General features: G+C 49.6%; 1 protein-coding gene across 16 annotated transcripts in view; it reads left to right on the plus strand.

Annotated features, from left to right (window-relative positions):
- caska (calcium/calmodulin-dependent serine protein kinase a) overlaps positions 1-13,470 on the plus strand; it is a 740,678-nt gene that overhangs the window by 627,232 nt on the left and 99,976 nt on the right. For all 16 annotated transcript variants that reach the window (XM_038802093.1, XM_038802098.1, XM_038802088.1 and 13 more), the window contains 2 exons: positions 5,726-5,804; positions 6,363-6,448. In XM_038802093.1, coding sequence (XP_038658021.1) covers positions 5,726-5,804; positions 6,363-6,448 — 165 coding nt within the window. The remainder of the gene's footprint in view (positions 1-5,725; positions 5,805-6,362; positions 6,449-13,470) is intronic.

Below are 13,470 nucleotides of genomic sequence, written 5' to 3' on the forward strand. Positions count from 1 at the left end.
CATATTCATACACCGCCCCTGTGCTTTCCTCCACTGAGCTTCCGCCTTTCTGGTGGTCAGTAGATCGAACCTGGCCTGAAGGCTACGCCGCTCCCCCAGCAATCCCTCCTCCGGAGCCTCCGCATATCTCCTATCCACCCTCACCATTTCCCCTCGAATCTCTCCCTCTCCCTCTGCTCCCCCCTCTCCCTATGGGTTCGGATGGAAATCAACTCCCCTCTAATCACCGTCTTCAATGCCTCCCAGACCTTCCCCTCTCAGACCTCCCCGTTATCGTTGGCCTCAAGATACCTCTTAATACACCCCCGAACCATCCCAGCCACCTCCTCGTCTGCCAGCAGCCCCACCTCCAAGCGCCAGAGCGGACACTGGTCCCTCTCCTCCCCCAGCCCGAGGTACACCCAGTGCGGGGCATGATCCGAAATGGCAATGGCAGAGTATTCAGCATCCTCCACCCTGGAAACCAGCCCCCTGCTCAGGACAAAAAAAATCAATCCTGGAATAGGCCTTATGCACATGGGAGAAAAACGAGTACTCCCTGGCCCTTGGCCTCGCAAACCTCCAGGTATCCACCCCTCCCATCTGATCCATAAACCCCCTCAATACCTTGGCCGCGCATCCCCCGATTCTTCTCATCCAGCCCTGAATGAAATACTTGGCCCACCCACCCCTTCCTCAGTCGAACCTGGTCCGTCACCTTCAGATGTGTCTCTTGGAGCATGGCCACATCCGCCTTCAGCCCCTTCAAGTGCGCAAACATCCGAGCCCGCTTGACCGGCCCGTTCAGCCCCCTCACATTCCAGGTTATCAGCCGGATCAGAGGGCTCCCTGCCCCCCTCCCCTGCCGACTAGCCATAACCCATCCCCTGCCCGCCACTGGCCAGCATCCCCCGCTCGGCCTGTTCCCCATGGCGACAAACCCCCCCCCCAAGCACCTCCTGCATACTCCAGCTCCTTCCTGGCCATTGCAGCAGCAAACCGTAACCCCCCCCCCGCCCAGGCTAGAACCCCTCCAAGCCGCGCCCCTCCCTCCGCAGCACTCCCGTGAGCCAGCTAACTTCTGCTGACCCCGGCGACTTCCGCCACACCACCGACCCCTCCCCACGTGGGACTACTCCTCCTCCCTCCTCCTTCGTGCCCATCAACTGGCCCTCCCCCCCCCCCCCCCCCCCCCCCCGCGCTCTTGCGCGGGAAAGTAACAAGCAGCAAAGGCCTGCGCTTCTCCGCCCCGACCCCGCCCCCATCATCCCGCAGTGCGGGAAACCAGAGAAAAGCCCGTGCTTTTGCCCTGCCCAACCCCGCCTCCTCTAGGGCAACTCCCATTGCCAGTCCCCACCACCAGCTCCCCGCACTCCCAGTTTACCTCCTTGCCCGAACCCGTCCACCAGACCCATACAAAAGACATAAAGACATCGCCCCACTCACCCTGAAGCCAACACACATCCTGCATTAAACAGAGAACCCCCCCCCCCCCTCCAGAGACAAAATTAAACAATTAAACAGTTACATTTTCATACAAAACCCCCATCCCTGACCCTCAGTTTGAGTCCAGTTTCTCGGCCTGCACAAAGGCCCACGCCTCCTCCGGGGACTCAAAATAATGGTGACGGTCCTTGTCGGTGACCCACAGACGCGCCGGCTGCAACATGCCAAACTTCACACTCCGTCTGTGGAGCACCACCTTCGTCCGGTTGAACCCGGCCCTCCGTTTAGCCACCTCCGCACTCCAGTCCTGGAAGATCCGCTCCTCCGTGTTCTCCCACCTGCTGCTCCGCTCCCTCTTGGCCCACCAGAGCATGCACTCCCGGTCAACGAACCGGTGAAACCGCACCAACACCGCCCGTGGTGGCTCATTCGGCTTGGGCCTCCTAGCCAGTATTCTGTAGGCCCCCTCCAACTCCAGGGGCCCCTGGAAGGACCCAGCAATGAGTTCAGCATAACGACCACATAGGCCGCCAGGTCCGACCCCTCCAGCCCCTCCGTGCGGGCCAGGATCCGTAAGTTCTTCCGCCTCGACCGGTTGTCCAGCTCCTCGAACCGCTCCTGCCACTTTTTATGGAGCGCCTCGTGCATCTCCACCTTCCCCGCGACGGCCGCGGCCTCATCCTCCCTTTTGGAGGCCTGCTGCTGCAGCTCCCGGATCGCGGCCCCCTGGGCTGTCTGAGTCTCCATCAGCTCTCTGGTGGTAGCCTTCAGCGACTCCAGCAGCTCCACCTTAAGCTCCTGGAAGCAGCGCCGAAGAGTCTCCTGCTGCTCCTGCGCCCACTGCCTCAACTCCTTGAGGCCTCCACCGGCCGCCATTTTGTTTCCCTTTCCCTGCTTTTCCAGGGGCGCTGCCACCGCTTTTCTGCTCACCCCACTCCTGGTCCGGACCATAGAACCCTGGGGATCTACAGCAGACCCCTTCCCACGTCGGGAATCGTCAAAAAAGCTCAGTTGGGGGCCTTGAAAAGAGCCCCAAAGTCCGTTTTTAGCGGGAGCTGCTGAACGTGCGGCTTAGCTCCGCATAGCCGCAACCGGAAGTCCTTCTTAAAACCATATTAAAATCATAAAACCATAAAACATAGGAGCAGAATTAGGCTATTCGGCCCATTGGGTCTGCTCCACCATTCAATCATGGCTGACATATTTCTCATCCCCATTCTCCTGCCTTCTCCCCATAATCCCTGATCCCCTTGTTAATCAAGAGCCTATCTATCTCTGTCTTAAAGACACTTTGTGATTTGGCCTCCACAGCTTTCTGCAGCAAAGGGTTCCACAGATTCACCACCCTCTGGCTGAAGAAATTCCTCCTCATTTCAGTTTTAAAGTATTATCCCTTCAGTCTGAGGCTGTGTCCTCGGGATCTAGTTTTTCTACTAATGAAAACATCCCCTCCATATCCACTCTATCTGGGCCTCTCAGTATCCTGCAAGTTTCAATAAGATCCCCCTCATCATTCTGAACTCCAACAAGTACAGATCCAGAGTCCTCAACCATTCCTCATATGACAAGTTCTTCATTCCAGGGATCATTCTTGTGAACCTCCTCTGCACCCTTTCCAAGGCCAGCACATCCTTCCTTAGATACGGGGCCCAAAAATGCCCACAATACTCCAAATGGGGTCTGACCAGAGCCTCACACAGCCTCAGAAGTACATCCCTGCACTTGTATTCTAGGCCTTGCGATATGAATGCTAACATTTCATTTGCCTTCCTGACTGCCAACTAAATCTGCATGTTAACCTTAAGAGAACCTTGAACTAAGTCCCTTTGTGCTTTTCCCATTTAGAAAATAGTCTATGCCTCCATTCTTCCTACCAAAGTGCATAACCTCACACTTTGCCACATGTTAAATTGTTTGATTCATGCTATGCTTTTCTAAGTACATTGTTAAGAATTCCTTAATAATAGATTCTACTAAGTAGCATTTTGGAAATAATAGTAAAAGCACTTAACTTTTGCAGTTTTATGACTTGACAAGGTAGAGTGTGTAAACAATATCAACAAAATATCTGTCTTCCATTGCATAATGATTTAGTCCCATAATATAAATTCAGTTCTGGATATTGGTTTAATCTCTGTTTGCTTCTAAATTATTTTTATGGAATCTTATATGGTGTATCGCAAATATGTCTGCAGTTTGCTATTGTGTTTGGAATTGTGAACGACATCATAGAGTGGATATTCCATCTTGAGAAAGACAGACCATGATTTAGGAATACTGATTCCTGAAAGATGCAGTATATAAGAACATAAGAACTAGGAGCAGGAGTAGGCCATCTGGCCCCTCGAGCCTGCTCCGCCATTCAATTAGATCATGGCTGATCTTTTGTGGACTCAGCTCCACTTTCCGGCCCGAACACCATAACCCTTAATCCCTTTATTCTTCAAAAAACTATCTATCTTTACCTTAAAAACATGTAATGAAGGAGCCTCAACTGCTTCACTGGGCAAGGAATTCCATAGATTCACAACCCTTTGGGTGAAGAAGTTCCTCCTAAACTCAGTTCTAAATCTACTTCCCCTTATTTTGAGGCTATGCCCCCTAGTTCTGCTGTCACCCGCCAGTGGAAACAACCTGCCCGCATCTATCCTATCTATTCCCTTCATAATTTTAAATGTTTCTATAAGATCCCCCCTCATCCTTCTAAATTCCAACGAGTACAGTCCCAGTCTACTCAACCTCTCCTCATAATCCAACCCCTTCAGCTCTGGATTTAACCTAGTGAATCTCCTCTGCAAAACCCTCCAGCGCCAGTACGTCCTTTCTCAAGTAAGGAGACCAAAACTGAATACAATACTCCAGGTGTGGCCACACTAACACCTTATACAATTGCAACATAACCTCCCTAGTCTTAAACTCCATCCCTCTAGCAATGAAGGACAAAATTCCATTTGCCTTCTTAATCACCTGTTGCACTTGTAAACCAACCTTCTGTGACTCATGCACTAGCACACCCAAGTCTCTCTGAACAGCGGCATGCTTTAATATTTTATCGTTTAAATAATAATCCCGTTTGCTGTTATTCCTACCAAAATGGATAACCTCACATTTGTCAACATTGTATTCCATCTGCCAGACCCGAGCCCATTCACTTAACCTATCCAAATCCCTCTGCAGACTTCCAGTATCCTCTGCACTTTTCGCTTTACCACTCATCTTAGTGTCATCTGCAAACTTGGACACATTGCCCTTGGTCCCCAACTCCAAATCATCAATGTAAATTGTGAACAATTGTGGGCCCAACACGGATCCCTGAGGGACACCACTAGCTACTGATTGCCAACCGGAGAAACACCCATTTATCCCAACTCTTTGCTTTCTATTAATTAACCAATCCTCTATCCATGCTACTACTTTACCCTTAATGCCATGCATCTTTATCTTTATCTTATGCAGCAACCTTTTGTGTGGCACCTTGTCAAAGGCTTTATCTTGTGTTTGACCACAATGATAGAATGTGAGTTTCTGTCATGGACAGCAAGCTCCCAATCTCTTCTCATGCCATTTTGAGGAACCTCTAAGCAGAAACCATGCATTTCCACAAAGAGGGAGGAAGTAAAGTCTCATGGTACATTACCCAGACATCTCCTTGTAGCTAATCACTAAAGCACACAACTCTTACACAGCTCCTGACCAAGCATGAGACATCCCTCACTCCCTCACTCTTTCTTTGTTCCATTATCACTATTCATTTTCATCAGCTATCTTTTTCTATCACTACTGTATCATCATCTATCTCTGTCATCATCTATCTCCATTTCTATCTTGAGATATATCTCTGCTTCAATGCGCCAGGGTCCCAGGTTCGATTCCCGCTTGGGTCACTGTGCGGAGTCTGCATATTCTCCCCGTGTCTGCATGGGTTTCCTCCAGGTGCTCCAGATTTCCTCCCACAAGTCCTGAAAGACGTGCTGTTAGGTGAATTGGACATTCTGAGTTCTACCTCAGTGTACCCGAACAGGCGCCAGAGTGTGGCAAGTAGGGGCTTTTCACAGTAACTTCATTGCAGTGTTAATGTAAGCCTGCTTGTGATAATAATAAAGATTATTATTTTTTATATATACAAATGTGGGTACTGTTTCTGCCAACAATAGAAAGTTTATTAGGTTACATCATGGATTTAATGTTTTATATGTGGCAAACGTTTCACTTTGAAACGGTTTTGAATACAACCGTTATATTTCTGATTAAATAAACCTTGTGTGTATCATGTTAATTTTCCCCATGTTCCTTCACCTAGGGGATCACTTTAAAAATGAATGAGTTGAACCACTGTATCGTTGCAAGGATAATGCATGGAGGAATGATCCATAGACAAGGTAAGAATTCAGAAATCTATATGCATCCACAGATTTAGCTATTGCTACTCCAAGAAATTAAATTTAAAATTCATATTTCTGGAGGCAACATTTGATCCATAGATTTTCCATCAATGTTTAATTCTATGTTGCCAAGGGACAGAGTTATAAAAAATTAAGAAGTATGAGGCAAAAAGAGGATCAGTGAAATTTTCTCACACATGGGACAATAGAGTTGTGGAATAGGTTGCTCAAGTAAACCATTAAACCAGATAGTGGCTGGAATTATGCGATTGCTGGCAGCGGGATTCTCTGGCAGTGCGCCCCCTGCTTGCGGATTCACGGCAGCATGGGGTGATTTCAATGGGAAATCCCATTGACAAGAGGTGGGAGTAGGAATCCGGCCACCAACGAATGGCGTGCCAAAATCTCCATCCTTGCTAGCAGGGGCGGACTCATAACGGAGAATCCAGGCCACTATTGGATTTCTGGAAAGAGGGGGGTCAGTTTATGAAAAAGGAAACTCCTTCACCTAAATAAGAAATGTAAGTTCTTACCTGACTCTTTTTAAACTTGTAGGAACACTCCATGTTGGTGATGAAATCAGAGAAATAAATGGCATCAGTGTAGCTAACCAGACAGTGGAGCAGCTTCAAAAGATGCTTGTGAGTATATCGGATTATCTTTGTTTTTGTTTGTTGCAAAGGACAACAATCTCTTCCTCAACGTCAGCAAAACTAAAGAGCTGGTCATTGACTTCAGGAAGCAAAGTGTCGTACACACCCCTGTTTGCATCATTACTGCCACGGTGGAGATGGTTGAGGTGTGCATATCACCAACAATCTGTCCTGGTCCACCCACATCGACACTACGACCAAGAAAACACAACAGGCCCTATACTTCCTCAGAACACTAAGGCAATTTGGCATTTACCAATTTTTACAGATGCACCATAGGAAGCATCCTATCTGGCTGCATCACAGCCTGGTATGGCAACTGCTCGGCCCAAGACCATAAAAAATTAGAGAGAGCTGTGAACACAGCTCAGTCCATCACGCAAACCCGCCTTCCGTTCATTGACTCTGTCTACATCTCCTGCTGCATTAGGAAAGCGGGCAGCATAATAAAAGACCCCTCCCACCCAGGTTATTCCCTCTTGCAACTTTGTCCATCGGGCAGGAGGTACAAAAGTCTGAGAACGCGCATTAACAGGTTCAAAAACATCTTGTTCATTGCTGGTACCAGACTCCTGAATGACCCTCTTATGGACTGAACTGATGTCTTCATACATCTTCTGTATTGAGTAGTACTGCACTTTGTATGCTCACTCAATGCCTGTGCCTATGTATTTACATTGTGTATTTATTTATGACCTATTTTTTCATGTATGGTATGATGTCTGGACTGTACGCAAAACAAGACTTTTCACTGTACCTTAGTACATGTGACAATAAATCAAATCAATCAAAAAGAATAGAATATAGTTTTCTGTGAAATTCAATCATTTCCCATTGCACTTCATAATGTGGAAGACATCAAAGACACTAACTCTGAAGGGTGGGAACGTCCACCACAACAAAGATGGGATCCAGTATTATTGGAGGAGGCTGGAGAATAACAGGAGGTAGCTCTACCTTCACATATGAAGCTTGAGGTAAATCTGGGGCACATGAACAGTGAAGGAGGGAACATCAAACACCAGCCTGAAGTACAGAGTTTTGCAGTCCCAGAGTAATCATGTTTTGTGAAAACAAAGTAATAGCAATTCTGTCTGGTAGAGGTATATGGCAGTATAGGAGGACGGGTATACTGGATTACGGGGCCCCTTCTTGGGATACTCTAATTTTATGGTGCAGCAAGAGTGGGCTGGTGTCAGGTTTGTTACAAACGAGGAAGACCTCCTTGTCCAGGAAATAATTTTCCTGCCCTCCATGGTCACACACCCTGGTCAGCATCATCAGGATGTAGGTGACATGGGAATGTCGGCATGTTCTCCCACCAGGCGCAACATCTGCAGGAGTCAGGCCCTTGAACACCCACAGGGAGGCTGACTGTGAGCAAGATTTGCTGTTGTTTCCTCTCAGGACACAGTCCACAGTCTCCTCTGCCTGTGCTGACATCCATCACAGAGAGCTCTTCTGTCCCTGTCCTTGTCTAGGAAAGCCAATCCTCTCATTTGCACTGTTAAAGGGAAACACATAACTCACTGGCTTCACATTAAAGTCGCATCATCGACGGAGCATAAGATAGGAATGCAGGCGATAGTGAAGGGGGCACAGCTCCATTTTATATGGCATGCCAATAGTGAAGGCCAGTCACGTGTTCACCATCTTTCGGTTTTGGGATTTTGAGACTATTGTCGAGAGAAGGAGCATGTGCGGAGACTGAAGCATAAAAGTCAAAAGGTGAGGCCACGGTCCAAGTGAACAAATGTAAATTTATTTTTTAGAACATATTAGAACAGTACAGCACAGAACAGGCCCTTCGGCCCTCGATGTTGTGCCGAGCAATGATCACCCTACTTAAACCCACGTAACCCGTATACCCGTAACCCAACAATCCCCCATTAACCTTACACTGCGGGCAATTTAGCATGGCCAATCCACCTAACCCGCACATCTTTGGACTGTGGGAGGAAACCGGAGCACCCGGAGGAAACCCACGCACACACGGGGAGGACGTGCAGACTCCACACAGACAGTGACCCAGCCGGGAATCGAACCTGGGACCCTGGAGCTGTGAAGCATTGATGCTAACCACCATGCTACCGTGAGGCCCCTAATGTACAGTGATTGCACACAACAGGCACAAAAGAGCCCAGACCAGCTGTGTGGGGTTGGTGGGTTGGTCTGTCTGTCCGTCCGATGAACCAGAGATGACATCAAAATTTCCTTACCTTCCTTTTTTAAAATAAATTTAGAGTACCCAATTCATTTTTTCCAATTAAGGGGCAATTTAGCATGGCCAATCCACCTAGCCTGCACATCTTTGGGTTGTGGGGGGGCAAAACCCATGCAAACACGGGGAGAATGTACAAACTCCACACAGACAGTGACCCAGAGCTGGGATTGAACCTGGGACCTCGGCACCATGAGGCAGCAGGGCTAACCCACTGCGCCACCATGCTACCCCCTTACCTTCCTAACATGACTGCTATGCCTAGGTGCAGCCCTGACACCCACAGCAGAATGGAAGCAGCCTTCAGACAGCTACGCCCTGAAGCCCGTGAAGACCTTGGTGGATGTCCTTTGTGGCCCAGGGTCTGGAGGGCCCCAATCTGATAATGGTCTCCTGCTCAGGGACACAAGCACCCTCGGTGGTGGGTGACAGCACAGGCAGAGGAGACTGTAAGTTGCTGCACACCCTTGGAGTGTCCTGAGAAGAAGGCCCAGGAAGTCTGGCTCACAGTCAGCCTATCTGTGGGTGCCCAAGGGCCCGACTCCTGCAGGAGATTTTGCGCCTGGTGGGAGGAGAATGTGCCTACATCCCTATGTCGCCTACATCCTGATGGTGCTCACCAGAGTGTGAGACCATGGAGTGCAGGGCTGAGCGCAAATCCGACAAAATCTGCTGGATAAAAGTCTCCATGGTGGTCACCAATCTTCCCAGTGATCCCGAGGCGCTTGCATTTTGGAGCTATGACATCAGACAGAACACAGAGGGACTCCTCCATCTCGTCTGCTGTGTGACTGCCAAATCTCTGCTTGATGTCCACTGCCTGTTATTGCATCTCCAGCATTGGCAGCTGCTTCTAGAAGCTCATCATCTGTCTGGGACTGAACGGGTGGCTGGTCACTAGCAGCCCTCCGAGTGCCAGTACCTGGGCTGTCCCTGCCTCTGACTGCTGCATAGATGTGACAGTGAGGTGTTCTCCAGAAAATGATATGCCGTCTAATCTAGAGCTACACCCCACCAAGGTGTGAGTTTCTGCGCTGGTGGAGGGTGTGGTGAGTGCTGTGATAGTTCTTGTGAGCTTCCTTGTCTTTCGATATGCTCTGGGGCTAGGAGTGCTGCTCAGCTGCGTAGAAGGTGTTGACCTCATGCCTATAAATTAGAGAAGAGTTTTAGTTGATGAGCATAAGCTATATAAGACTACTTATGACTTACTGTGTTTGTCAGAATTTGATGAAATAATGGAGCTCTGATTTGTACTAGGTAGTTGGGAAAGGCTGACTACCCCCTCTTCAAGTTCGTCTGCAGCCTCCTCAAATTCAGTCGGGACAATGACCTTGGGCTCCATCTCTGCCCCCCCCCCCCCCCTCACCCCTCCCCTGCCCCCACACACACCCCGGCACCTGTTGTGTGACAGCTTGGCCTGTATGAAGGTGAAAGGAAGGCATGTGACCAGAGGGGATGGAGCAGATGTTGTGTGAAATACATGTCAGCTCTCTGTGGCAAGCCCTTCCCAGAGGGCCAGAGGATGGAGTGTGAAAAACAGATGGGATGGTGGTAATGTGAATGTCTCTGTGAGAGAATCAGTGTTGATATGTGTCCCCCATGAATGGATCTGAGAGCGAGAGTAGCCATTTTAGTACGTGATGCCATGCTGAAAATTTGATATTGGGAGGGAGTTAAAGGAGGACTTACCCCGGCAGAGTGGACATTAACCCTCTTCCTGCATTGGATGGCGCTTTGGGTGTGGTTGCTCGATGCACTTACCTCCTGGATAGCAGCCTCCCGGGCCAGAGATGAGCGGTGTGTATGCTTGAGACATCCATTGGGTAAAGGACATGCCTTGGCGCCCAGACTCCTCCGATCAAGTCATCAAGGGCCTGATGGCTGTATTGGGGTGCAGCTGCCTTCCTGAGGCTTCTGACCTTTTGCTTCAGGCTTGAGGATATGTTTTACAATCTCGTGAAGATAATTGGGCTGGAGACAGTAGGATGTAACTGTGTGTTGGACCAATGTTTAAATATGTTCAAACCCGCGAACTGATGGTGGGCATACTAATCAGCTCCCAACCTGCCTGATGCTTGCCTGTGCATAATTAATTAGCTCCCAAGTTTGGGAAAGGGTGCAAGTTTCCACCATTCTGGTTAGCAGGAAGGTTGCTGCCGGAACTACCTGCCACCACACACAAATGGATAACTCTGCCCTGAAATGTGAGAAACTCAGTTTACAAAAACGCATAATCTCTGAAACGAGCTGCCAGTAACCTTTAACACTACAAACCACATCCATTCATGCTTCAGCTTTGACTCTTTCATAACTTTCCTCGGACTGTAGAAAAAGCTAAACCCTGATGAATATCACACTGTTCCAGCCTTAAAAATTTCCATCTGCATTTATTCGACCACAGGGGAAGTTAAAAGCTGCCCCATCCCACTCACTGGTGAGGGTTGTCTCACTGAGCTTCCAATCAAATCTTGAAAAGGAACTTCTCCCTCTCCTGCATAAAATCACTGCTGTGCTTAGTGAATGGGTTATTTTAATATTACTAATGGAAATATCAGTGGTGCAGTGACAATTCAAATTATCTCAAGCTAATGCATTATCCAAGGAGGCTGAGCATGGTGTTATGCCAACCAATCCCAGATAGCACATACATTTTGGGGAGTTAATAATTTGTTATCCAAATTGGACTTCATAATACAAAGGCCAGTACAGCCTTGAGATGCAGCTGGACAAAATCCATACTCAACAGCCTTAAAAGAAGCTGAGGCTGTATTCTCGGTTGTATTTTTTAATTGTGGTCACCAAAGAGGCAATGCTGCATAATTGAGCCAGTGATGAGTGGATCATCAACTCACTGGGTCCTGGCTTTGGATGGATGTGGTTTTGTAAAAGGGGGTAGTCCAGAGGCCGGGGTGGAGAGTGGCCATGAGGTTGTTAACGGACCGGAGCTTCTGTGACAAGATCGGGAAGGTGATCGAGGAGAATGTGCGGTTTCATTGCACGGAGAGGTCTCGCGGTCGGTGGTTTGGGAGGCTCTGAAGGCGGCAAAGGAGGGGGAGGTGATCTTGTTCAAGGCTATGGTGGATAGGGAAGAGAGGGAGGACACCAAAGACTAATACAGGAGATTTTGAAGGTGGGTGGGAGGTAAGCGGGAGGCCCGGACCTAAGTTTCCTGGCTAAGAGGAAAGAGTTGTGGGCAAGATTCGACCAATTGTCCATGGCGAAAGCAGTGCGTCAGTTGAGAAGGGTGAGGGGCTGTTTGCGAGTACGGGGAGAAGGCAGGACATATACCGGCTAGCTCCGGAAGGAGGCAGCGTCGAGTGAGATGGCAGGGATAAGGCGGGAAGTTGATGGTGGCTCAGGTGCAGATTAATAAAGTATTTTATAGGGACCTGTATAGGTCAGAGCTGCCAGAGGAGGAGCAGGGGGTGAGGGAATTTCTGAACAGGCTGATGTGTCCGAGGCAGGGTTGGAGGAGCCGGTGGCGGAGCAGGAGGTGAAGGAGGTGATTGGGAGGATGCAGGCAGGGAAGGCAGCGGGGCCCGATGGGTTCCCGGTCTAATTTTATCAGAAATTTAAGGACAAGTTGGCGCCTTTGGTGGTGGGAATGTTTGATGATGCGATGGGTTGTGGCGTCTTGCCCCAAGCAATGGGGCAGACTTTCACCTTGTTGCTATTAAAGAAGGACAAGGAACCGGTGGAGTGTGGGTCATATAGGTCCATAAGTCTGCTGAACAAAGAATAGTACGGCACAGGAAAGGCCGTTCGGCCCGCCAAGCCTGCGCCGATTATGTGTCCTGACTAGACCAACCGCATGTATCCTTCAATACCCTGTCTGTTCATGTGTCTATCTATATAAGTCTTAAAGGTCGCAACGTATCTGCCTCAAGCACCTCACTTGGCAGTGGTTTCCAGGCCATCACCAGCCTCTGTGTAAAAAAAAACTACCCCCGCAAATCTCCACTGAACCTTTTGCCCCCTCACCTTGAACTTGTGCCCCCTTGTAATGTGGATGCCAAAATACTGAGAAAGGTGTTGGCGTTAAGATTGGGAGGGTATCTCCCGAAGGTGATTGGGGTGGACCAGATGGGGTTCGTGAAGGGAAGGCAGTTGTTCTCGAACATGAGGAGGGAGTTGAATGTGGTCCTTTCTCTGGTTGAGGGAAGGGAGACGGAGCTGGTGGTTGCTTTTGAACTGGTAGAGTGGGGTTATTTGATGGCGATACTGCAGAGATTCGAGATTGGGACGAGGTTTGTGGAGTGGGTGCGGCTGCTGTATAAGAAGCCAATGGCAAGTGTGCGCACTAACAGCATAAAATCGGAGTATTTTACACTGCACCGGGGTACGAGGCAGGGATGTCCTATGTACCCCCCTCCTGTTTGCATTGGTTATAGAGCCCTTGGAACCAGTGGTGGTGGAACACAATTGTGAGGTGGGGGGGGGGGGGGGGGGGGGGGGGGGGGGCAGTGGAACATAGGGGGGCGGGATTCTCTGGGCCCCGATGCCGAAATCGCGTTCACTGATCGGCCGGCAAATCCCCATTCACAACTAAATCGGGGGCGGTGCCGCTTTCCGCGAGAGTATGCCGTGCGCCTTACCAGCAGCCTCAGGACATTGCCTGAGGCCCACCACCCGATGCTCCGTCCCCAACTGGCCGAATTCCCGATAGCGTGGATCTCTCATGGTCTCACCCGTCGGGAGCTTGGCGTGGCGGCTGCAGACTCAGTCCAGCACCGCCAAGTCGGGGAGGGCAGATCCGCGGGCAGGGGGTACTTTATCAGGGGCTGGGTGC

Source organism: Scyliorhinus canicula, chromosome 7 (genome assembly GCF_902713615.1).
Source record: "Scyliorhinus canicula chromosome 7, sScyCan1.1, whole genome shotgun sequence".
Taxonomy (NCBI): domain Eukaryota; kingdom Metazoa; phylum Chordata; class Chondrichthyes; order Carcharhiniformes; family Scyliorhinidae; genus Scyliorhinus; species Scyliorhinus canicula.